Source organism: Aulonocara stuartgranti (assembly GCF_965226115.1).
Source record: "Aulonocara stuartgranti genome assembly, chromosome: 7".
Taxonomy (NCBI): Eukaryota; Metazoa; Chordata; class Actinopteri; order Cichliformes; family Cichlidae; genus Aulonocara; species Aulonocara stuartgranti.
This window is the reverse complement of record NC_138945.1, coordinates 23,151,968-23,179,022: the sequence shown is the minus strand read 5'-3', so window position 1 is coordinate 23,179,022 and position 27,055 is coordinate 23,151,968. Positions and strand designations below refer to the sequence as shown.

The following is a 27,055-nucleotide window of genomic DNA, read 5'->3' as shown; positions in this document are numbered from 1 at the left end:
AGAAGCCTCTATTATGATGAGGGAGAGTGCTTTCCAATCACAGTGTGTCCACTGTATTTACTTTGAAGGCCTGATGCTCTATGGAAGAAGAGACAACTCCCATCAGAATAGAAATGATTCTTCACAGGGCAGAGGTCATCGCTCAGTGTAGTAACATCTTCCTTTAAGGGTTTTCAAAGCCAATCCAGGGGGGCAAGCATATGCTTAAGGACTGCACATCAAAGACTTTTAAGCTGTTGTTTTTTTAACATGAATTTTGCAGTTTTGTTTTCCACAGCTGTTCCACATGTAGGAACCACAAATGGTCCATTTCAGATGTATTCACACATCAGTGCAATCCCACATGACATAGACTTTATAATGAGAAGCCGGTAGGCTGAAGACCAGCTAACATTTGCATTCTCACATGCACTTCTGCTGTGTGATTAATAGAAATGTTCAGGGCTGCAGTGCATCTCTTAAAACGGCTTAGACAGTGTTTGTTTTGCGCCTGTTTAGACCCCAGTGGTTTATACCAGTAATGGTGTTTGAACAGGCTGCAGTTATCCAGGTTAAAAAAGTGAACGAGAAAGTTTAAACTAAAGAGAAATGCTCTTCACTGCTTTGTCATGGTATAACATGAACCTTGGTTTAATGAAATGTAGTGTAGAGGACCTTTTCCTTCAGAGTATCCAGGCTGCGAGGGGGCAAAGGAATGAGGTCAACAAGTCAGTATTTCCTTTAATTTGTCGACCTCCAAAATGTTGTCACAATACAACATCGACATCTTAAGCACTTAGTATCTGCTGCCACATTTCAGTTGATTCAGAAAAGCCGCTGTAACAATAACCCGCCACATTAGCATACACATATTTTACTCGTGTTTTCAGCAGTACAGTTGTAGTTTTGTTCCCTAATGCCTTAATCTCCACATTAAAGCTAATTTTATAGATTTCCTTCCTAATCTTGTTAATTCCCGTTCAAGTCTTCCTGTTGAGCGACACGGCACCACGTTCACCTATTCACAGATCTTTAAATAGTCATCCAAAAGAGCGTACCCATTTTTCATCCATTTTCTCCTTTTTATCCAGTTGAAGGTTGCAGGGGAGCCTGTCCCAGCTATCACATGGCGAGAGGCAGGGTACACCCTGGACAGGTCGGCAATCTGTCGCAGGGATAACACACAGAGCCAGACAACCGTTTCCATTCACACCTACAGTCAATTTAGAATCACCAATTAACCTAACCACATGCATGTCTGTGTGGATTGCGGGAGGAAGCTGGTTTAGCTGCAGAGAACCCACACATGCACAAGGGGAACCTGCAAACTCCACGTAGTAAGGCCCCAGATTAGATTTGATCTCAGGAGCTTCTTTCTATTAGGCAACAGTGCTAACCAATGTACCACCTTCCAATTTAAAAAAAAGAAAAGAAAAAAAGCTGTAAGTGAACCTTACAATACCCCCTCCTGCCTCTGTCGTGTAAGCGTGGGGACGCCATGCTTGGCGAATATACATATGTATCGCGTCCAATTGGTTTTCCTTCCATCTGACTTGTGCCATTTGAGCTCAGAAATGACCTCATTGCTTCCACTTCAGTGTCTATCACTGAACCATTATGCTCACTTCTGCAGCGCTCCCCTTACATCTGCATATTGTAAAATATGACACGGCTTCCTCGGGGCACCGAGTGTGGCCCCAAGACTTAAACAGGCATGCATTAAAACTAAAAAACAAATACACAGTCTGCCAAAGACATAAATGACTTGTGCTTTTTATAATGAAACACCAAAAAGTGGAAGAGAAACAAAGAAAAAGGAAATTTCACCCCTTTTTATTTGAATACAAACAGTTCATGGTATTAAAATAATGATGCCAAGAATAGAAAATTCCAGGGAACCAAATACTAAGAAATACATATCAAGAGTTTATCCACAGTTCATATTTTGGAGTGAGCCAATCCTGCTGTTACGTGCTTTCAACTATGAAAATGATGTGCTTCCTATTGTGCTAATACAACCAACACTACATAATAAGGCATAAGGTAGATACTAGAGGCACAAAGACTAAAATTTGTTGGTTTGTAATATGTCATGGAGAGAGAAAACAAGAAAAGAAGGTGTTGTTCCACAACTGACACCAACTACTGCTTGGTGCTGGACAAACCCTGCAAGCGGTGGTGTTCCCTTAACCTGTGGCAGAAAAATATACAAAGAAGGATGAAGCATAGGTGTGAGCTGGCTTTAATAAACAGTCACTCTTTGGTTTTAAGGCGAACGCTAACCTGACGGCGTTAATCCTGATGAATCCAGAGGCATCACACGGGTCGTAGTCTCCCTGCACGTCCATGCTGAAACAAAAAGAAGTCAGAAAAGAAGCAGGTGAGCCAACAGGGAGCAATCTTCAAATCTGGGATCAGTTAAGGAGGGACCAAACACTGAAGGCAAACGTTAGAGGACAGTGGGGTAACAAACTGATTGAAGTGTTTGCCGTCACTGGCGTGAACATAAAGAGAGACAGAGCCTCATCAACCGCTGGGATAACTGGATCATTGATAATCTTTTGAAACAGTGTCCCAATTGATTTTCCTCTGAATGCTCTTCTTTAGTTGCTTGCGCATCAACACAGCAGAATGAAAACACGCTCACGCATACAAGAACACAAAAGACGCATATAACCCATTTCATTTACAAACAATCCCATCATATCAACTGTGAGCTAAGTGTTGAGATGATTTTGTAATCTGCTGTCTGTCTTCCAGTTTATCCACTTCTTGTGAAAAAGTAGTAAATCTATAACTTGCGGCGGTGCGTTGTCCCATGTTGTCGAGGCTGCTTGTTGTGTAGTCATCTCTTCTTACTGTGTCTCACAAAGAGTGCCCGTGTGCTGTGTAATTACAGCAGTTTCTACCTGCAGTGTTTAATACACTCCCTTACTGAGTCCTCTCCTTCTATGACACCCCCAACTCCCGGTGTACAGCTTGCACTCATTCTTCAAAAGCACTTAGCAAAAGAGGAAATTGCCAACAAATGATAGGATAAACACTATAAAAAGAAAGGCCGACAACTAAATCATCAACTCTCAATACAAGGCTCCCTGCCCAGCACCTGAACACCATTATGAGTGAGTGGCCACAAAGAATACAGCACTTTGTGCCTGTGTGTCTGCAAGCATGTGATTGTGTATTCCTTTAAGAAACCCTGCAGTCTAATTGAGAGCGGAGACTGCTGAGAGCGAGGAGGGTGACATTTCTGTCTCAGATGGGTGCGGCGAAGGGCTGTATTACCACTGTGTTAATGACGCCGTTTACTGTTGCCTGTGGAGAGCCAACAGGATGTCAGCGGGGGTTTCATGCCTAATCTGGTCTCTATGTGTGTGTGTGTGTGTGTGTGTGTGTGATTTTGACAGGTTTTCATGTAGTGGCAAATAAGTGAGAGTGTGTGTGTATGAGATTGCTGCTTCCAGGTGTATCGCTGTCAGGTACGTCCATCTGTCAGTGGCAACGAAGAAGTAATTCACAATAAGCTTGTCATCTAATACATAAGTAAGTACTCGTTTGTATATCAATGACATATTACATCTATAAAAATGTGTTGTTAAGTAGTTTTACATGTTTTGTAGAAACTGGAAAACATTCCAACAAGTCTGGCATGGCCACTTTGTTAGGAACGCTCGGTTAATTGCTTTTAAAGCAAAATCTAATCAGCCAATATTATGACAGCAAGTCAACGCGATTAGGCATGTAGACATGGTCAAGGCATCAAAATTGGACAGGAGAAGACTGGAAAAACATTGCCTGATCTGACGAGTCTCGATTTGTGTTGTAGCATTCAGATGGCATGGTCTGAATTTCACGTAAATAACATGAAAGCATGGATCCATCCTGCCTTGTATCAATAGTTCAGCCTGTTGGTGTGTTTGATATTTTCTTAGCACACTTTGGGGCCTGCCTGAGTATTGTTTCTGACCACGTCCATCCCTTTAGGACCACTGTGTGCCTGTCCTTTGATCGCTCCTTCCAGCAGGATGGTTTCTTGAACATGACAATGAGTTCACTGTACTCAAATGGTCTGCACAATCCAGTAGAGCACTTTTTGGATGTGCTGGAACAGGATATCATCTCATCATGGATGTAAAGCTGACAAATCTGCATCGACTGTGTGAAGCTGTCATGTCGATTCGGACCAAAACCTCTGAGGAGTATGTTTTCAGCACCTTGCTGAATCTGTGCCATAAAAGATTAAGGCAAAGGGGGTCCAACCCAGTGCTGCAATACTTACTAAAGTAGCCAATGAGTGTGTATTAACACTTATTTTTAGGGGATTTTATGCATTTTATTGTACAATAGAAAGCACTTAAGTTCTGGTTCACTGCATTTTCTCGAAATAGATCAAGTTTTCATTCAGTTTGTTTTATCCATTGTTCTCAATTAAAGAATAATCCAATAAAGTTTCTTCTAAAGTGCCAATAGACAACTTCCCCCTGCACCCTAACCCGCTGCCTCCATTTTAAAGCCCCTTTTGTATTAGGCTGTTAGGCTTTGTTGCTAACTGATTTAGTAGATATAATTCCAGCTGAAACTTCTGAACCTTCCCAAGTCCTGGAGCTCTTTTCATTGAGCAAATCCCCTTCTAAGTTTCACTCTTGGTTTTAGCTTCTGTCACTATCCCTTTTTGCTCCTTTTCTTTTATTGGGTAGCTTTCACAGCTACTCTGGTTATACTGGTGTCCCACCATCTCAGCTACCTGGAGAAAGCTATCGATAACTACAGAAAAAATAAAAGCGTATTCCTGTTTCAGGTGTATCACTGAGTTTTTATTTTCTTACTTTGAGGCAAAATTACATACCGAAAGCAAAAGCTCACCAGGAGCACCTCTGAAATAAAATAGTGTCTTTATTCTATATATGCACATTCTGTATCTCAAACACAGATCTTATAAAATGCAGTGAGATCTATGATCTTTAAAAAATTGCAATGTATGACATGTTTTCCTCATTGTTGTTAAATGTTAATGCTAACACTAGTTTCAGAAACTGAGCACTGGTGCGGCACAAATAGAAGAGGCCAGAAGATGAACAAAATCAATTTTGTAACTATTACGACTATTTTCTTTATAACTTCATCATCTTACTTAAGACTTTAGTAAGAACCCAAACATTTGTTGGTTTCACGTTGCCACATATAAAGAATTTCATACTTTTCTTTGTTGTATACGATCAACAAAGAAAAGTATATATGAAACTGAATATCTTTTTGCTTTTAACTGCTGAAAGGCACCTGAGAGTCGGCTTGGTCTCGTAAATTCAAGCATTTATTCTCAGGTTTAGCATGTAGGGCGACAGGTCTGTAGTCACAGGCGTGTGTTTTCCTGAAAAGACAACACCTTATCAAGAAAAACCTGCTCTCCGTGGGTAAGAAATAAAGCCGTGTGTCAGTGTGAGTGACTAAATTTGAGACTAATGTGAGAGTTTTTTGGGGGGCTGATGTTTCTAAAGAGCCCCTTTATGTGGAACCACTGGCCCATCTGTCAGTGGCCCCGAGGACTTTGCGATGGTGCAACACAACACTGAGTCACACAGACGTATCATCCCTGCTGAGAAATGTGACTTTATAAAATGAAGCCTCGTATCAAAACACAAGCGTTCATCAACTAAAACCATACAGCAAATTGTCTGTTTAAAGGAATGAGGAGTTATAATTTATCTAAAACGAGTTGAAAGTTTAGCAAAAACTGAATATTAGTAAAAAAAAAACTAAACTGAAACAAGCCAGTATGGGTTACTAAAGCTGGCTGCGTGCCTGGTCTGAGTACAGTATAATCTCTGTTTATCTCCCCCTCTCTCACAGGACAAAATGTACACTCACCGTATTGATTTTTTCTCCTTTTTTTAAACTGGCTGTTTCGCTTGCCAAACCAGTCTAAGGAACTGAATGGCTGACTGTGTGAGGCATGTTTTTAGTGTCTCTCTTTCTGACCTGCTTAACTAGCATGACATGCTGGTGCTTTCCTCTTAAAAGCCGAGTGAAATCACCTCTCTCGTCTGGCTGAAAACACCATTAGCTCTCTGACTTTAGGGTACAACTGGTGTGTGTGTGACTGACGTGGAGATGGAGAGACATATGGAGGAGGTTTTCACTTTGGTCAGTGCTGAGCCTGCCCAGAGGGCATTAGGGGTCACCCTCCTGAACAAACCCACTGTTACCACAGCTAAGAGGCCGGGGCGGAGGGGGGGTGTTGAGGTCTGCCCTGCAGGAACTGAGTCTGACACTTCTCTGATGTCTTTGTGAGGCAGGGTCAGTTAAGTATGCTGATGTGGAGATCATCAGAGAGCTTTGTCAAAGTGACCTAATAACAGGCCGACTGGTGAACATGTGGATGCACCAGAGCAGCACCACACGCAGCTGTCACTTCTGTCTTACAACCACACACACATATGCACTTTTTTGTATTTCATCCTCTGCTTACCTGACTAGCTCCTCGTTGTACAGGGACTTGGGTGACTCTCGTCCCAGGATGTAGACCTGACCCTTCAAGACAGATAGCTGCACTTTGCCCTCCACGTTCTCCTGGGACTTGGCGATGCAGTGTCGCACAAAATCACACTCTGGACTGTACCAGAAACCTGTAATGCAAGGGTTGGTTTAGGAGTTGTTTTTATTATAGTCCAGGCAGATGGAGAGATAAGACAAAACCAGGGCTGAAAAACAAGAAACAAAAAAAAAACCTGCAGTTCCTCGAATGACCACTTGAGGCATCCACACAAAAATGAGTCAATCCCCATCAAAGATCCCATATTTAGAGAATAATTAAACATGTGTACAGCCTATTTATAAGTAGTTCATAGATAATATTTTAATAACTTGCCAGTATTAATGGTAACAAGGCTTAAAATGATGCATTATAGATGCCCATCCACATATAAAGCAGCGATATATTGCTGTCACTTTACAGCTGCCAGCTGGTCATGATTGGTTATTCAAGGTCACCCTGTAGCTTAGTTAGCACGTCAGCAGTACGTTTCACTTCTATCAGTCATCACTTTAAACAGTCCCTTCAAAAATGGGAAAAGGTTTAATCAGGACCCGCCTGCTTCACATCACTAACGGTTCCCTCTCCTTCTAGTGTCTTTCTATGTGGATGCTTTGAATGACAGGTGGATGCAGACCATCTGCTAAGCTTCACCTCTGCTAACTGGAGTCAGTGGACCCTTAGATTATCTTTGAAGTGTTTTAATGGAAGGATTTTCAACTTTGTGAACTTTATTTGTAAGCTAATTGGAACCAACTACAAGATATCAGGGTTTATGTGAGGCACTCGCATAGTGAACGGATGCACCTTGCAAACTAAGCTTAGTTAGCGTTAGCTGGTTATTTAGCTTTTCATCCATAATAAATGAAGTTCAAGGCTTCATATTAGTTCCAAAATAACCACTGAATATCATCATGGTTGCCATGTCCACCTGTTTTGTGGACACTATAGAAAAAGAAACTATTGTACTCTTAAGATCTTACCTGTTGCTTACACGACTGTGGAAAAGTGCTTGTGTTGCTGACTTTTGTATTGCTCACACAGCCCAAGATCTACATAAGTGCTATAATAAAACCTGGAAGCTTTTGACTTTGTGTTTCTTATTTACTTTAATGCAGTGTTAAAAATCCATCTTCACAGTTCACCTGCAAATGGTTTTTCAAAGACACTTGGGAGGCACGTTGGTCTAAACAAGTTGTTTTTCTGGGGACTTTAGTCGTCACTGTTGCTTCTTTGTTTTCATGTAAAGCCAAACACCTGGAATCAGGACACCTTGTAATGGATACGTTTGGGCACATGAATAACAATTTAACATCTAAACTGCTTAAAATCTTTCCACTGTATTTTCCTTATTTATTGAATACAAGTACGGATGGCCACACAGATCTGACTGTTCGCTCTTTTATGAGATACAATTCTTTCTCTGCTCTGGTCTCGTTTCTGTCTCAGGTAAAGATCCTTTCCCCCTTTCTTTTCTCCAATTTTGATGAGCTGGATCATCAGTCACTAAGACAGATGGGCGAGGGACACGTCTATATATGTTCAGAGGTCAGTCACACCCCACTCAGCAGGGGTCCTTCTCTCACCAGAGGCTGACCTCCACCTCATCGTCTGGCCATGTTCAAAGACAATCATTCCTTTCTTTTTTGATCTTCGTGTTAGCTGCTTCTAGATGCCAGCATGGCTCTGTTAAGTGGTTGTTTGAGAAGATTACACGAATTATTATTTTAAATCGTCAATCAAAGAAATCCGTCATTTTGGTCTTTTGCTTTCAAAAGTGATGTGAAAGTGATGCTTTAAGATTTGGGCTTTCTTTAAACCTCTGCAAGCGGATTTAGATTCATTTTAATCAACTAAGCATTTATTTGACCGCTAATCAGTCGTTTAGTGTCAAATGTGTCTTCTCCTATAAAACACTGTTTAGGTAAATATTGCAAAAAAACAGATGCTGAACAGGTGGATTGTTAACATAAGCCCCACTACCAGCCGTCTGCTATCTGCAGAGTTATTAATGATTTAAACCCACAATGGGTTTAATCTCTGCCCTCCTCCTCAAAGTATCACCTTTGTGTGTGTGTGTGTGTGTGTGTGTGTGTGTGTGTGTGTGTGTGTGTGTGTTTCCTGCCTCTGGAGGGTATAACTGAAGCAACCTAGTAGTCAGTCTGTAATGGCACTGATCCTATTATGTGGATGAAGGTGAAGAGTGAGCAGAAGGGAGGATTAGGACACCTGAGCCGAGAAAAGCTCGACACACACGTGTAAACACACTGAACACACAGCAGTGTACGGATGCACTGAGCGTGTTTGCTTCTTTCTTGCAGGAACTGCACAGGAGAAAAACAGAATAAGAGGAAACAACATAATTAAGATGAGATATTTTGGGCACTCACCATTGTACACAAGTTCAGAGAACTTGATACCAAGCCCCTGTTTGATCCTCCGCACCTCTTTGTCCATGGTAAAGGTCTCAATGTCTAAGTGGGCCTTCAACAGAACTGTACCTCCTGGGGTTTCATATATCCCTAAACAAACCAAAGCAAAAATCAACAAAACAAAGTCAAACTTGCACAAAAGACTTCAGCTGGGTTTTAGATGAGAGTGCTGGCACCTTTACAAGCCTGACTGCTCATGAATATCATATTTTTAGAGGCACTGGGATAGTGCACATAATTACTTCCAAGGCATAATCTTCACAGGCCATTCATAGCAACATAAACTACAAGGTCTGTTCATTTGAACTAACTGCAGCCAAACAACTACATCAGCCGTCTGACAGACAGGCCTTCACAGTGCTCACAAAACATGGATCAGCCTGTGACAGGTTAGGAGGCCCCTGTCAGCCCGGAGTCTGGACCACGGCTCTGACTACCCTGCAATTTACCCCCTCTGGACAGGGAGGGAGAAAAGATGAGGTAGATGACAGGAGAAATGAAGCTGTCACTTAAATGTCAGGTAAAATCCGAATCTGTACAAGCCTAAAGACCGCTGATCTGAGAAGCATTTATTTTGTGCTCGCAGGTAAAAAAACAAAGCATTAGTGACGCCGCTAATTGTCTAAAGCCTCAAAAAGGCTGCCGCAAGAGCGGCTTGTGGCTTTTTGGAGATCCTGGGCCACGGAGGGCACGTAAAGACATTTCCATTCTAGGCTCGATCAGATAAATGAGTTAAAACTGCCCCCGAACAAAACTCGGCTTAAGTGCTCCAAAAACAGAACTAGCTTCACGGAGAGTAGGAAACAATGAAACGCTATCTGGTTAAGCCCCAACAGTGGCAGTTTAGTTAGGCTTAAAGAAAGAAAATCCAGTGGCTTTGAGGTTTATACAGTCAGTGCAGGTATGCTAACCATGGCTGCAGGCCTGCAGGGGTTCAGGACAGGAATTTATTCTTTTTAAGCTGATCCTCTTTGACCCTTCAGGCAAACTGTTAGCTGAGCATAAACAGGTAGCGCAAGCAAGCGAATAAAGCTAAATATCTTCTAGATCAGGGGTGACCTCCTCAACATGTCCTGAAGTTCACCAGAGGCTTGGTAACAAACTAATCATTTGATTCAGGTGTGTTGACCCAGGGTGATATCTAAAACCTGCAGGACACCGGCCCTCGAGGCCTGGAGTTGTCCACCCCTGTTCTAGATCAAGATGAGCTGGTTAATTATTGGTGGGACTCTTTAGATGAAGACATTAAAAAAAAAAAGACTTTTATAAGTATTTTTAGAGCCAGCATCTTGATGTCTGACAGCAGTTTTTGACGAGGCAGCCCGCTCATCAAAAGATGAGGCCATTTCCGACTGCTTTTTGCTGAGGCCATCATGGGTGCACTGGTCAGAGGTCTGACAGTGTTTTGACAGGAGGGAAATGTTAGTCTGGCACACAGGCTGCTGAATGCTTTGTAGCACAGTGACAAGATTCTTGACAAACCATTTCAATCCTTGCCGCCTCCCTGACCCCACACAAATAAATATGACCCAACACAAATGACATGTCCCCGTTCAATTCCTCCCATCTTCTATTGTGCTAACACGAGTGCCGTTTCCGAGGACAGCAACGTGAACACTTGATGGTAGTTATTCAACCACTCGGGCACCTCTTGCTCCACCTCTTCCTATTGCTTCAGTGTAGGAAACAGCTTTGATCTTTTGTTCAGTCGAGGGGAGAGAAAAGTGGGCTTCCCATTTTCCAATTTCTACCTGCCAAGTGGCGCCACAGCCACAGTTTGTTGGCCAGTCAATTTGCCAATCATAGCACATAGTGTCGGGGAGGAAGAGGACAGTTTGTGTAAGCGTGTCTCGCAAGGCCAGGGCTGCTCGCTGGCCCTGTATATTTGCTGTGGTAATACATGTAGAGACCTAACAAAGAAGCTTTTCAAGTTGCCTGCTGATGCCGAAGATAAAGAGACAAAAAAACCATCCTAGAGCGATGTGTGCGCAGATACGTGATCGACTGTGCATTTGTGTGTATCCACTGGAGCGTGTGCACCTTTCCTCTTCACGGTGTGTGTTTTCTGTATGTGTGCATGCATAAGTGAATGGAAGCAACTTTGGAGTCTATGATTCCAGGTGAACCACAGGAAAAACATTTCTCTTAAGAAGCGTGCTCGCCACCCGGCCCACTTTTATGGAAGTAGAACAGCAGAGGTGACACTTGAAGCATTCATGTAAAATAACTGCAAATTGGATGAAAGCTCTGGATGTTGAAAGGAAGGCTTTCAGTGCATGTAAAATTAAAATACTATGAGGCAGTTCAGAGTAAGTGCAAATATATGCACCTTACTGCATTTACAGTGGATATTATTGCTCAAGTAAGTCAGGAATGGTGAATCTGGCACAAAAAAAGAGACAAAGAAGAACAAAACATTTTTAAGTCTTACCTCGGGACTTCATGCCGATGAAACGGTTCTCAACAATGTCTATCCGGCCCACTCCGTGTTTTCCCCTAAGAGATAAAGACAAGACTGTTGGATAAACTCCTAAATTATTTAGATCATCAAAAAGGAAGAAGTGCTCCGCCAATTCCCTAATTTGTTGACCTTGAAATTCCCTTCTATTCAATCTGTGTGACATTTTGGGCCACACTGCAGAAAACAGGTGGAAATTGTTGATTGAAAATGTGTGTTACACTTTTTTGCCTATAAAAGTCCACGAATAACACGCTCAGCCAGCTGCTATGCATTCCTTAACAATGGCCACGGGCGGCCAGCATGTTTCTCCAGCTCAAATATATTTGTGCAAACTATATATTTTAACATGTTTGAATAATATCAACACTTAGCAATAAATCAGAAATAAAAATATTTTGAAATATTTTGAAATATTTTACATTTTTACCTGCCCGAGTCACCTCATACATTTTAGCTGGAGTTCATCTGTAGTGAATACAGCCTGTCGTTTGTTCACCTCAGCTTGTATTGTACCAGGTGTCCACGCCTGTTTACTCTGAATGAGGCTGTAAAACAGTGAATCCCACTTCTCTCTGATGACAGCAATGCCGAGGTGAGTTTTTGAAGTTATGCTGAACTTTTCTATCAGTGAGCGCTGCCATTAGCTGCTGTTAGAGAAACTTTCTTTGAAGTGGCTCACACACTTAGTGAACAAACTCTGATATGATGTGAGAATGCAACCAAGCTATTTGTCAGAAGGAAAGGGTGATTTTTAAAATACTCGAGCCTAACATTACCTGGAAGTCTCCAGTCCGAGGGTTGCATGTCGGATCTGCAATAACTAACTATGGCGGTACCAGTAATAAATAAGCATGTTTACCCACATTTTCTGTTGTTAGACCCCTGACTTGAGTTCAGGAGTCTTGGCTGAGGCTGAAGGTGACGAGAAAGAGAATGAGGGAGGAGAGAGAGCAATGATGACTGAGGCAGATGAAAGAGAGGAGGCGGAGAAAGAGATAATAAGAAACAGATAATGAAATGTAGAAATATTAAATGGTCATACATAGTTTAAAAGACCTACTCATGATCTTTAAATTAACACTTGACACTTAGGTGTTTTTAATTGTTATCAGATTTCCCTTTTCCTTCGAAATTCTCCAAAATCTGGAACATTCCAGTGGAATCCTATTAGAGGACAGAGGGCTAATAGAGCTCCAGAAACCAGGGTTGTGTCTGGCACAATGTCCGCCTGCTGTGACTTTATCAGAATTATACTACAAATGTGGAGGCATAAAACATTTAAATAACACATAAATGTTTATTTTACCTGAAGTTAAACTCTTTTATTTAGAGATCGATAAATTACTACAAGTGATTCTTGAAGACCCTTTGGCTCGCAGCTACTTAATACTGAATGAACAGCTTCTACAGCAACTACAGGAAAATGACACCTGAATGTGGCCCATACAGCTATTGTTTTGGGGTGCTTGTGTCAAAGAGCAGTAAGAATTCAAATAAACCCAAAATATCTTGGGTAGATACACACCAATCATGCAATCATAGGAATGCATCATCAACATCATTGCACAAGTTTAATAAAAGCACACACCTGTAGCATCTGGCTACAGATTAGGGGCACTGTTCGCACAATGATGCATTTGCTTGGTAGAGCATGTCCTCCACTGATCAGAGACGTGGTTTGCTGAACCCCAGAGTTGCCCCTGATGTATTAATCAGAGTGTGTGTGTGTGTGTGTGTGTGTCATCTTAAAAATCTTTTGTAATAAGAAAACAATCTGAGTGCTTAAACTCAATAGAAATGTGCTGCATTAGTCTGAAGGTCTGAAGTTAAGAATTAAAGAAAAAAAGTGTGTGTAAAATAAAAATCACAGGAAACACCTTGAAACCCAAAAGCAGCAGAGGAAAACAGTTTGTTCTGTGGTGTCGCCTGGTTCACCTTCAGTATTTCTCATTTACGCTGACAGTTGGAAAGCAGAGAGAGGAAACAAGGCTGGAAGAGAAACGCAGGAGGGAAAACTGGTGGAAGTTGATCCCAGGGCCAGCAGCGACAGACATCATTCTAGAGGTGGTAAACTTAACCACTGCTCCACCTCTGGGGACACGATCCTGATAGAGAGGCTTACTTACAGGCGTACACAGAAGGTGCGTGTTGTTTTGAAGCCACAGAAAAATGCTTACCCGATCTCATTGAGGTAAGAGAAGACATCCAGTGCTGTGTTTTTGGAAATACCATCGTTCATATTGGTCACCTTGACAGGAACACCTGCAGGAATAAAATACTGATTTAGAAAAAAAGATTTTTTTTAACACCAACATAGAAACAGAATCATAAATAGTAACTAAAATAGCTTTGATGCAGGCCGTTATCCATCCTCTACATCGTGCTTTCTTACATCTGAGATTCAAACAGAACAAAATTGTATCTATAGGCTGATATCCAAGTTCTCTGTTTTTCTGATACAACAAAGAACAACTACAGCAAAGCAGGCAGCTGATAAATTAATGTAACGCTCAAAAACACAAGAAACACATCAAAGAATCAAAGAGTTATAAAGTTTACTTTCACAGTCTAGTTTAAAAAAAATGTTTTGGACAAATGGCTTAAAAAACAAATTATTAATTTTCACTGAACAGATATAAAAACAAAAAAAACAAAGGAGAGTTTATCAAATCTGCTGACAAGCGCTTATTATCTCAGCCAGTCAAATAAATAGTCTCCAGCTAAAAGTGAAAGCCATTACAAAAGGAGATGGAGAGAAGGGCTAATAAATTCAAAGGCCCGTCTCATATGAAAGCTGTGAAATTGTGGGCTGGCTTTACCTAATTCAATTACACACACAGCTTTGTTACCCATACTCTCTTCAGCTCAGAGGTTTTTTTCCTTCTCACTTCTTGTGTGTGTTTTGCGCATGTGCTGGAAGCTAAAGCACCTGCACTCATCTTCCTATTGCTCTTTAGACGCCCACGATCTCTCCGCACACTTAACCCAAGTGCGCATCAATCACTGTCATAGACCTGCTTATTCGTGGCCTTTGATAAAGCAACGCAGGCCAAAGGTGGAGGTGGAAGGAGGGGGGGTATATATCCTTTTTAAGACTACGCAAGGAGGAAGCAGGACGAAATCCGCTGCGCTGTCCATCCCGTGGCCTACACACACTTGAGCGTGCTTGCAGTTGTCAGTCAAACAGCTTTGAAGAGAAGAGCAGCACTTCTCTGCTTTTCAGCTAGCGTTTGCTAAGCTCTAATGGGACTGACATGTGAGGGACTTGGCTAATTTTTTTAGACAAGGGCTTTGTTGACAGCCCATTCTCATATCGCGGGAATCATGGTGGCTCCCATGGAAGACGAAGAAGAAGAAGAAGAAGGGGAAGAAGAAAAAAAAGAGTGAAAGCAGGAGAGGGCAGTGTGTTTTTTAAAAACCTCTCCTAGATATTTAATAATTAGATTAAAAGTTTAAATAAATTAGCTGAGCGTCTGAACGTGGGAGTGTAGGGGTCGGCTCTTTTCGTCCTTGCGCTGTTCTGGGTTCTATCATTTACCGAGGGGGTATTTTTCCACTCATGATCCCCTTTCTTCAGTTTCTTTTCTTTTTTTGTGGCCTAACAGTGCAGACAATGGGAGCGCAGACACAGTTGTAGGAAAAATTACTGCTTTACATTTTTCCTCTGTGTCTCTTTTTCCTCCTTACCTCTTTGGCAAGAAAGGAGGGAGGGATGATTTTTTTTTTCACTTAAAAAAAGGGGAGAGGATTGGGGGAACGGAGCGTTTGACGGGGGTAGAAAGGTTCCTGTCGTTAAATATTCTTTTTTAATCAGTGAGAAAACGTTGGTGAGAAAGGCAGGGATGAAAAGGTGGGAGGGGGAATGAAATGAAACATTCTTGTGCTGATCTTGTGCTCAGAGGGAGGAGTAGGCTTGGGCCTTTGTGTGGACAACTAAAACAGCTTTTGTCATAGAGCGCTCAATAAAAGGCACAGAGAATATGTGTGAAAATGGAGCACAGGCATGCAAAGGGCCCGCGAAACCAGACCGGGCTTTTACTAGAGCATCGCTGTTTTACAAAAGCATCTCCAGATAACCGACGCCGAGCAACTTGTTTCGGAGTTAAACATTTCTTTGGGGGAAACTGGTAAAGAGAGATCGGGGTATCCATTTTCGTTGCGGATCCACTGAAAGGCATTTTCATTTGCTCTTTAAAATTTCCTGCTAAACTTTTGAACTTCCCTTAAATTACCCTTATAGCTTATAGCTCGTAAAGCTGCCCACTAAGTCTGTTCAATCAGAGGCGCTAGTGTCTCCTCAGCCTATTGATGTTGCCGTAGTTCAACCTCCACCGAGGAACCACGATGAAGGGACATCTGTGCCATTTGCCCCAGGCTTGGATGCGTCTTGCAGTTTTCTTTTTGCACAAACATGTGACACTTTCTACTACTCACCCTGAGCCTCGTAGCAATATATCTAATGAGCGTTCCCCTGGCCCCTCAGGGCTCAATGTATTAGCTGGAGTTAATGCTTCCGGCCTGTGTGTGTGCCCCCGGGTCAAACATGGCAGATTGGGACCAAGTAATGCTGTGAGGGGTTAGGGATAAGACTGGGTGGTCAGAAATGGTGATAAAGTGCAGCTGAGTCAGCCTCAGATCTGTAGCCCTACAGCTGTAACCATCAGTGTTAAGTAACAAGATGAGGTACGGCCTGCAGTGGACAGTGAGCGATAGTGGACGCGACCTCTTAACGATGATTAACAGAAGCTCCGAAATGTTTACATTTAACACATTTTTTGAATGTTTATGCATGACGTGCAACAGAATGTCTCCAGGTTTGATGGAGCAACACAAAGTAAGGCAGAGGCCAAAGAAATGACACTAAAAACACTGCGTGATTATCCTCCATATAATTCACCTCCTTCTTAGAGGTCACCACAGTGGCTCATCCGTCACACCAACCCTGTGCAGGTCCTCCATCACCACATCCATTCTTCAATTATTCATCAAATACATGGCAACAGGTCAATTGAATTGTCTGTTTTCAATTCGCATGATAAAGGTTTCACCTCCGAAGTATCACAAAAATCGAGCCTTCACTGTCCTTCAGTCATCTTGAACTTTTAGTTCACTCTTTAATCTTCTCCTCCCTCGATTACTCTTACTCGCTCTTGATGTGCATCTCTCAGTCCTCCTTAGCCAGTCTCCGTTTAGTGCTGAACGCATATTCTCACACATTACAGACCTTCTTTCTTCCCTTCACTGGTTCCCAGTGAAATTTATTAACATATGAAGCTCTACATGGACAGGCCCCTGTTTCTTTTATTAGAGCTATGAGACATCATCGCTTCAGCAGACTTCTCAAATGGCTGAATCAAGGTCTCCTAACTGTTCCACCCTCTTACTTTAGAGTCAGAGGCGAGACTGCTTTTGAGACTGCGGTGCTCAAACTTTGGAAAAGCCTCCTTCAGCCTGTCAGGCCGGCCAAATCTGTGATTTGCTTTAAACGGCTGCTGAAAACTAATTTTTACAGGTTATCTTTCCCTTAATCTTTTTCTCTTTACTCTGGACCATCGTTTACATCTGTTTGTGTGTATGTTGGAATGAATATGTGACTCCATGTTTAATTATTTGTCTGTATCTTGGAACATGTATACGTATCTTTAATGTGTAGCTTTCATTCAAACTGTGAAAGACTTTTTACTCTGTGTTTTGGAAAGTTCTATACAAACTCCTCCATCATATACATGAACAGTACTGTGTAAAGGGCTTGCACCTTCCCTGATTTCTTTATATTTTGCAACAAAACTGTGGGAAAAGGTGCAGCAATTTATTAAAAGATGTGCAAACAGAAACAGTATAAAAAGTACATGCTTCTTCTTCTTCTACACTTCTTATTAGGCAAGCTTTCTTGTAATGTATTCAAATAGTCTTCAGGAATAGTTCTCTGGGCTTCTTTAAGGACATTTAAAGCTCTTCTGTGTGTTGATCCTACGCCATCTCTGTCAAACTGTTATTTTGGGCATTTTTCAAAGATTCAGCAAAAGAAATTACAGCAAATTATGTGTTTTGCCACCGCGTGGTAGTAACAAAGCACCCAAATATACCATTTAAAACAGTTTCTTTGCTAAGCTGTCTGTTATTGTAGACAATACAGGTGTCTTTTTTAAGCTTGAATGACTCACTGATCATTGGCTTAACAAAAAGCGGTGTTCTGAAAATGGGCAGATACAAGGGCGGAGCTGAAAATGAGTGAAAAAGCAGTCAAAGAAAAACTTTGAAAGAGCTTTAAAAAAAAAAAAACCTGGAGACCTATTACTGAAAACTTTCAAAAATGAAACAGAATAAAAGCAAAAAGAAACGATGGGTGGCTTAAAACTTTTGCACAGTACTGCAAAAACAGGTAAAAGACAGATGCAGACTGATGGAGGGATCAACAGGTGACACATGTGGCGAGCCCACAAACCTTTTTTGAACTCTATCTCCAGCACATCTTGGACATTTGGAGAGTCTTCTGGGTTCTTGGTCATCAGGTACAGGTCAGCCGGTGCACGACTCTGAAAAACACACAAAGGCACACACTCACTCTCTCCATTTCACACACTTCACTCCCTGAGAGGAATAACTCAGACCTCTTGAGACCTCATCAAAAAGAAAAAAGAAGAAAAAAACAGTATTAAGAGACTGTTGTGTGAGGACACGGCGGGCAGAAGAACAGAGGGAATGATGCGTGAAAAAGAAGAGACCTGAAAACGACATCAGGACTTTAGTGAAGACAAAAAAAAGGGGGGAAAAAAATCAATGTTCCATTTTTCTCCTCTATTTGGTTTCATTTTCCCCATGTGGCCCTGCACCACAGGGGAAGGCGAGGAAAAGCAGAACACAGCGAGAAAGAGTGGGAAAGGGCACGAGAATGAAATTACTCACATCCTAAAGAACAGTGTATACCTGACAAGTGAAAAAACAATAAAACCCCACTGATGCTACGACAGCACCGATCTGAGCAGCAGCTCTGCCCGTCTGAGAGAATCTGCCGACTCTATCGTGTTTCTGCCATTCTCTCACTCTTCTCTAATCTTCCAGTTTTCCACTTGTGATTTTCTGAGTGACGTTTCCCCTTCTGCTTTATTTTCAAATGAAGAATCTTCCCCTAAATGGGCATCGCACAATAAGACCTTCAAGTCTACACCCTAAAATCCACTAAAGTTGTCCTCGTTGACAGACATTTGTCGTTTTTCTTTTTTCCAGCTGGCGGGAGCCGGGAGCGATTTCAGTAAAGTCACGGCTGGGAACTAAAAGAGCGTGGTGGTCTGACGTGCCTGCCCAGCGATGCACCCCTCCAACAATTACACGGCATTAGGACAAGATGATGGCCAATGTCTCCTGAGCTGAGGCAAATTGCAGGGGGACTATGCAAAATAACCACTGGGTGCATTTAAATGGAAAGCTTTACCAGACTCTAAATCATCATTCAATAACTAATCGGCATCCGCTCGCCGCCTGTCAGTGAGGAGAAAACGAGCAGCGCAATCACTTTCCTTCCTTTTAACTAAACACCGAAATTGACTGGGAAGGCGGCTGTCTCCCTCTCCTTCATTTTCTGCCTCAGTGCCCTGAAAGATGCCAAATGAGAGCGAATGGGAGAGGGACAAAATGACTGCCCTAAAAAGCCTTTTGATGCTTACTCTTGGAGAGGGAAGAGGGAAAGAGGGAATTAATCTTTTTCTAACCTGCAAATGCAACACAGCACATGAGAGGCACCAGCTGGAAGAATACTTGCAGGTGGCGGGATGCTACACTACAGGAAACCTGTTGTTTATAGTTTTTTCCATTTATGGTCTTTTAATTATCATTTAATTAACAAGAAGTTGTTCATTTAGGCTCCCTGCTTTTGTTGTTGAAGAACGTCCGAGTTTAAAATAACCACTAAAGTATTTTCACACGATCAGCTAAAAAAAAAAATCATTAATTTAAAAAGTATAGTAGCAGTAATGTGATGCCAAAGCTGAGAGCTTGAACTTACATACTACTGAATACAAAAAAGAAGGGGGGAAAAAAGGAAACGTAAAGGGACAGGGTTGTTTCCAGTGAGCGAGAGATCAATGCATTTCAATTCAAACCCCCTGCAGGTGGACCTGTCCCAAAGCCGTGGCCCTGAAAGAGAGGAAAAGGTAGAGATGGCGAAGGCGGGGGGGCGACGGGGTATTGGTGGGAAATGGGGCGTGAAGCGCACCATCATGTAGCACAGAGCAGCTCCTTTGGCAGTCTTTGCTTCTGCGATATTGTTGTGCTAAACGTGGCCCGGGCAGCAAAAGGAGAAGGCTGACGCATGAACTTAAAGCAAGTAAATTTCTATCTTTCCACTTATTAGTCGCCTCATTGGTTTTCAATCAAAGCCAAAAAGGGGCCAAAAGAAGCAGAAATGGCAGGAGGAGAAAGCAGGATTTGGGAAGAGAGCGGGAGAGGATGGTTTAAAAAAAAAAAAAAAAAAAAAAAAGAGGGAAAAAAAAAGGAAAACATGTTTGGCGCAACAGATTGGAAATGATCCTAAAATCACCACGTTTCAAGTCTGTCCTTCTCCTTAAAATGCAAACATGGCAAATTGAGACAAGAATAAAACAATATGCTTGTGTTGTGCTGTAGAGATATTTATATTCATAGCGCCCTTGGATAGTGTCACATCCTGGGCTGAATTTAATGAGGACAGCAGGCGCTTGTCTATGAAGGCAAAGCTGCGATGATGACGATGCTTAGATGGGCGCAGAGAGCACTCGCCGAGTAGCACAGGTCAGGCTAATGAGACCTGAGAGCAGCGAAGGCGCATGACAAATACTGACCTCTTTGCTTCAGAGCGCACACTGACATGTATACATACACCTACGAGCCCACTTCCTACCCCTACAGGCAGTCCTCCGACCATCCATCTTTCCAGCGATCAAATGTGAACGGCAGCAAACAAGTTTTCATTTCCTCTAGGTGGGCAGGGGCACGGCGTTTCGCTCCTTTACTCCTGGTCAACGGGAGCAGTGGGCCATCAGCTCCCGGATCAAAGAAAAAAGGAAAAAAGAAGCAGGCCCGGGGAAACTCGCTGACAGAGGCTATAATTAAGACCGAGGTGATGTTTTAATGACTCAGGACGAGTGTCAAGCTGCCTCAGGGCAGACTCTGACTGCTCATGTGCGGAGGAACGAAGAGAGCGGGGACAGTGAGGAAGCTTGAGGATGTGGAGACATCCAAACACAAGTGCCGGATTGTTTACCACACATGATGGATGACAGAACATAAGAGGTGCTAAGCAACAATTAAAACCTCAGCTGTTTTGCCAACAGGTGGTGGTCTATGAAGTCAAAAAAAACATATAACAGCACATAATATTTGTTTATCGCCTTCCTAGTTAGCATTTTGTTTCCAGAAATGTAATTAGGTAAATCCTAGGCATTAAAACCCTGCACATTCATATTCATTACAGTCTCTAATATCTCTTCTTAATTAGTAAAGAATAAGCAGGAGACAAAACAGACTACACCTTCATGTTCCCAGCAACACCAGAATCTAATAACTTTATAACAACCACTACATCAGTGCACTTATCAGATGCATGCCAACAGTCTGCAACAGCTAGCTAAAGCTGGCATGAATGCATGTCTTCACATAGGTTAACGTTGCCATATGGAGATGAGTAAACAAAAGCCTGCAGCCTATTGTGGTGTAGGTGACCTGGTTTGAGGTTATCAGGAAGGATACAGTGTTAATCACAGAGTAACCTGAACTGCTGACGCTTATCTACAGACGAACATATGAGCGACCATTTGGATATTTTCTAATCTGACGGTGTTCAGCAGAGAGGGACCATTGTATCACAGATACAGAGGGGGGGACTATTGTATCGTCTGAATAGTCGCGGCCCGACCTCAGCCTTCAGGGCTGTAACTGGAGCAGAGAGACAGGCTGGTACAGAGAGCAAGGTGACCTCTATCAGATGACCTTCAGGTAGATCAGAATGTGACCTGCTGGTTTAAGAATTTGGAGGGGGAAGTGGCTTTTTTGTTTTTACCCCCCAAGTTTAAATTGCACTGGTGTTTTTTTTTTTTTTTAATTAAAATGTTAACAAAAAGACTTGAAAACTTTTTGCTTTTTTGTAAAGAAATTTCTACCTAGTCCCACATTTCAGGCTCTGGAGTAATATATTCAAATCCTTTTACCACTTCAGACCTCGGTGCCATAAATATTTCATTGTATTTAAGGCCATGAATCGATTCAATATCAGAGAAAAGGTTCAGCACAAACCCCTCCCGAATGAACATGAACACACACACACACACACACACACACACAATACCATCATCATACATCGCTATGCTATTGAGCTAGTTCGTCTCATTCTTTTCAAAACATTTCTCCACAGGACGGCCACTAAAGAGGCAGCGGAGGGGTGGGAAAGGGACAGAGAAAGACAGCAAGAGATGGAGGTCTGTGAGTTACAGTGGCCCTGCCCCTGCATCTCCGCTCCAGCAGCGCAGGACCCCTCGCCTCCCTGTGACACCCCGTCCATTGGGGACTCATCTGTCTGGCGCACTGTCTTTGTACTTTACTGTTACTGGTGACATTTTGGTGTCACGGTGTCATGATGAAATGGCTCCCCTCCCACGTCGCAGCCTGCGGCGGCGCAACTAGTGGAACAATGAGGTCCCGAGGAGTTGGGGTTGGAACTCAGGAGGCCCCAGCTGGGCGCAACGCCCTAACCCTTCCCCCTCCCAGGCTCCCATGAAATCGGGAATTAGTAGAAGCGTTGCTGACGACAAGTCAGTGTCTGTGTGTCCCAGGCTCTTCCCAGGGCCTGGTGAGGACCCGGGGTGAGGAGAGACAGAGGCACAGACACAACGACCAAGGGATGGGAGCTCTGGGGGGCGTGGGGGGGTCACTGGGGGCAACCTGTATGTACTACACTGACCTTTAACCTTGCAGAGATCAAACCCTTGACTCACCCATGGCACTGTGGGAGAGTGAGTCATGTTTGTCTCTGGCAGGGCTGGCATTGGTCAGTCGACTGAAGGGAAGGTTTACTGATGTGTCCCTCCGAGTGTCTGACACATTTAACCACACGTACACACAAAAACGCAGCATTAGGTCTGTTAGTTCGGCGTGTGCGCATGAGATGGATGCTGAAGAGATGACTCACAATGGTCAAAAATGAGATGTACGTCAAGCGGCTTATGCAGGTTTCTTTCTATTTCTCACGATCAATTTCAAGAACAGGTACTGATCTGAAGATGATGTCATCCTTCAGAAGTTTAGGCAAAACCTTACCTTACCTTTTCAGGTTCACTTAAATTGTTTTTGCACCTGTGCAAAACTCTTCTGATCAGCTCTTGTTTTTACAAGCTTGAACAGGGGTGTCAGTGAGGAAGGTTAGAAAAAAATGCCTCAGACAGTCTGCACAAAACAATTTTTGGTCTATTTTCTTAGAACAGTTACAGGACAGCATATTAGAAGGCATTTCTTTAGTTAACAAGTATTATACTGTAACAGCTTTAATATAAATTCAAAATTAACACAAGTAAGTCCCTGCAGGAGTAAATATAAAAAAATGATGAATTATGTTTCCTTTTATTAAACATTGCGAGCTTACCTTGGGATTCTCCAGGATGCCCGACTCGTAGCTGTAAAGAAATTTGAACAATTAAAGTTTCTCACTGGAAAAAATAAAATAAAATCAAAGATTCTGAAATAAGAGCTAAAGAAGATGCATCACACCAGTCCTGCTCACCTGATATGCATGAGGTTGGCGTCCATGCTCCAAGGTGCCCGAGGGGTCACAGGCACAGGGATGCCATGCTCCTACAGTTTAACAGCAAAAGAAGCTTTTAAGTTACATCCTGTGAGCGCGACTTGCAAAAGGGTACGTCTCCACTGAGAAGGTTCTGACTGAAGGATTACAGACAAAGACATTTTGTGTGTGTGTGTGTGTGTGTGTGTGTGTGTGTGTGTGTGTGTGTGTGTGTGTGTGTGTATATATATATATATATATATATATATATATATATATATATATATATATATATATTTATTTATTTATTTATTTATTTATATTTATTTTTTTTAAAGTAAAAAAAAAAAAATCTGCGCTTTAAGACAAGGTACATTTCACAATTAACTCACAGGCTTGCCTGAAAGGTGTTGGCTAAACATCATGACCACCCTCTAGTGGGAAAAACTGGTCGGCCCATCATTTTTTTTTGGATGCGACTACATCGACAAACGTCCACCAGAATACAAGTAGTCCATGTAATTTAATCTGAGAATCTGAGGTAATAAATAATTAAACCTTTCAATACAAAATGTTCGTTATAATATAGCCTCTAATCTCCTTTTTTGGTAGTCCACTGCATGCTTAATAATTGTTTTTTTCAAAATAATTCAGGACAATGTTAATGTCACTATTAAGTGGATGGTACTTTTAGGACTTGGAGATTTGATCAGGTAATTGTTAGGATTTTTTTTAGTCAAAGGCTGAATCTGTACCTTGAAAATGTTAACAGACCCATTGCTATGAAAATAAAGGTGGTAAAATAATTGTGTTTCTGACATTATGCCACTGACGGAGTTACCCTTGCATACTCCATCAAGTCCGTCCTCCCCCGGAAGCGGTTGTAAAACTCGGGTATCCTCCAGGGTGCGATGATCTAAAGAACACAAACAGAGAAACTCTTTCCAGCTATACTGACATTACTCCACAGTGTCAGTAAATTACATCCACACAATAAATAAACAAACTCACCTTGACCTCAGGGTAGAGGGCATAGCATGTTAGCTCAAAGCGTATCTGGTCATTTCCCTGAAAAGTGCAAACAACAGTTCAACTCGATGTTTCTTGTGTTACTTGTTGTATCAGTTTACAATAAACGCAGATGATTAAAAGTGCACAGCAGGGCCATTGCTAACATTTTTAATCATTTATTCATATTTTCACTAATAATCTGCTTTATTTTTTTATCTATTAAGGGCCAGAAAAGACCCCAAACCCCAAGTTTACATATTCAAACAATTAGTTTTCCCCAAACTACATCCTAAACTCAAAAATGCCCTCCATGTACTATCAAAGACAGTAAAAAAAACCAAATGAATCACAGTTACTATGCAAAAAAAAAACCCTTAAAATGAACTATTTTACTTCACACTGACTCAAATTTTTTAGAATTGTTGATTACTTTTTGTGTTAATGGATGAACTGATTAAATTTTAGTTGTTTCTTAGTTGTTAGTAGTTGTTTCTCTACTGTCTCTTTCTATAGAAGCTTGTTTCTGACACTAGAACAAAAAAATCACCTACTAAACATTTTTTGTTATCTACAATTTAGAGTTTTGGATTATTATCCTAAAATTTAAAAATAGTTACTTTTGGCTTACTAACTCAATTTTTCTGTGGCTTAAACAAGCTTCCATAGTTTCCTCATTATCAACACAAATAGTAAAAGAATAAATGGGCTGCACTTTGACACACGAGGCAGGGTAAACCCTGGACAGGTCGCTGGCCTCTCACACAGCTATAAGAAGTTACAATGTTTTAAACCTGTACTTTAACTCCATGATGTGGTTTTTGACTCCATCTATAGGCAACATGTGGACACTGCATTTCAGAAAAGACGTAAAATAATAGAACGAAAATGTATTTAAAAAGTACAACATGTTTTTTAAAGGGTTTTTTTATTTTCCAGAAATATATTTGAAAATATATTATGAATCCCAGAAAAATCTCCATAAATTTGCAGTGTAAATATACAGGAACTATTACTAACGCAGCTAAATTTGTGCTCTGAACATACATCGGGTCAAATCGGGATATGAAAACAATAGCATGAAAGTGTGGCTAACTGCAGTAAGTCTAAATAATGAGAACATCACAAACTGTCACTTTCACAACCTAGGCTGAGAAAGTTCTTGGCATGCAGCCTGAAAACATCTTCATCTGGTAGAGCTGCAGTCAGGACACTTGAACTTTAGATGACTCAAAGTTGTCCTGATCTGTTAAATTATCAACTCTGACCAAATAAACTCTGTGCTCCTATTTTACCATTTGAGCTGTACGCTTTTTCCCATTAAAAAGGCTCACTTTAGAAATAAGACAGCTGTTATTCAGCTGTAATGCCTGTTTCTTTTCAAAGGACTAAATAGAAAGGGTTTCTGAGGAAGAGGAAGGGTAGATTTTAACTTTGTAGTCTTATTTAGGTTAATAAGCAACTGTGCAAAGAGAGCTAGACCTAGCTAGACCTAGACCTAGCTAATAAGTCTGTACTTTGAAATTGGTTGGGATCAAAACACCTCAATTTTAACTGCCATGTCTGAGGCTTAATTTATAATAAGAAAGCTGATGCTTTAGTCTTGTTTCACAAGCCCTGCATTTGCTTTTATGTCCCTGCTCTTCAAAAAATAAAGATGTAAACTTATTCCCGGAATCACATTTGCAGATTTTGGACATTTTTACCCCACACGGCATAATTCCATGCCCATTGTCTCACTTACCTTTCCAGTGGCACCGTGTGAGACATACTGGGCTCCCTCCCTGCGTGCAATCTCCACCTGACGGCGGGCAATGCATGGCCGTGCTACCGCAGTGCCCAGCAGGTATCGGTCTTCATAGACAGCATTGGCCTGAACTGCAGGCCAGATGAAGTCCTCCACAAACTCTGTACGAAGGTCTTCAATGAAAACCTGCACAGCCACAGAGGCGGGGACACAGAACAGGGCTTTGTTAAAATGGTTCCATCATGTCATTTGTCCAGAAGACTGACTGTGACTCTGACTGTGGTGCAGAATCAAGCACTGCCTTGCTAACTCGTCCGTGAAATAAAATCCTAATGAAATTAAAAACAATTTTCCGCCTTTACTATAACTGCAACACTTCTACATCTAGAAAAAAATATTAGTATTGGGATCAGTGCCAGAAATCCAGGATTAGTCGGGCTGTGCATAAGCATTAAAAGCATTGTAGCTGACATTCTCTGATGTTGCTCACGCTGCAAACAAATCCTAATCAAATACAACATCCTGTTTCACTGACACTTACCTTCTTTGCACCAAGGCTTTCCGCCTTTTTCCGGGCAGCTTCAAAGTCTTCGTCTTGCCCGATGTTGGCCTAGAAAGACAGAAAAGCGCTTTGAATGTGAACGTTGATGTTGAAATCTCCAGGGGAAACAGGATGAACACAATAAGAAGATAAATATGCAGGTTCTCTAGTTTAAATTCTTCTCTAAATTAAATGCATCGACACACAGAGGCACGTGCCTACCAAACTGTTATTTTTGACAGTCCACCGTCTTGCAGTTCAGATCACGTCTGCTGAGGAGATGCAACAACTGAGCGTGAACGCCACTCGAGGCCATGAAGAGGCTGTACTGATCTCCTGAACTGAGCAAGGGACTATTTTTCTCACATAGTAAAGTGAATTGTAGCTGCTCTAAAAGAACCTGCATATTGCAGTAATCATACATGAATTATACTTGCACAGTGGCACAGTAAACCCTCTCGGTTTTTGTTTATGTGACTGTTGTTTAGCAAATTCACGCAAGTGCGTGGTTTTGTAATTTCATGAAACATTACACTGGATCATGTACTGGATGAGTGCCTTCTTTTACTCCACTGAAGAGCTAGAGCTGAGGTGTACATCCTGTTCAACAGC

At 41.8% G+C, this 27,055-nt stretch overlaps 1 protein-coding gene across 3 annotated transcripts in view; it reads right to left on the bottom strand.

Annotated features, from left to right (window-relative positions):
* Positions 1-1,796: 1,796 nt before the first annotated feature.
* Positions 1,797-27,055, bottom strand: part of ass1 (argininosuccinate synthase 1) — a 32,823-nt gene continuing 7,564 nt past the window's right edge. For all 3 annotated transcript variants that reach the window (XM_082541219.1, XM_082541218.1, XM_082541220.1), the window contains 13 exons: positions 26,444-26,512; positions 25,900-26,088; positions 24,159-24,215; positions 23,989-24,063; positions 23,148-23,218; positions 23,010-23,040; positions 17,847-17,937; positions 13,579-13,663; positions 11,372-11,436; positions 8,899-9,030; positions 6,446-6,602; positions 2,263-2,328; positions 1,797-2,170 (listed from right to left, as the gene is read on the bottom strand). In XM_082541219.1, coding sequence (XP_082397345.1) covers positions 2,122-2,170; positions 2,263-2,328; positions 6,446-6,602; positions 8,899-9,030; positions 11,372-11,436; positions 13,579-13,663; positions 17,847-17,937; positions 23,010-23,040; positions 23,148-23,218; positions 23,989-24,063; positions 24,159-24,215; positions 25,900-26,088; positions 26,444-26,512 — 1,137 coding nt within the window. In that variant the 3' untranslated portion in view covers positions 1,797-2,121. The remainder of the gene's footprint in view (positions 2,171-2,262; positions 2,329-6,445; positions 6,603-8,898; positions 9,031-11,371; positions 11,437-13,578; positions 13,664-17,846; positions 17,938-23,009; positions 23,041-23,147; positions 23,219-23,988; positions 24,064-24,158; positions 24,216-25,899; positions 26,089-26,443; positions 26,513-27,055) is intronic.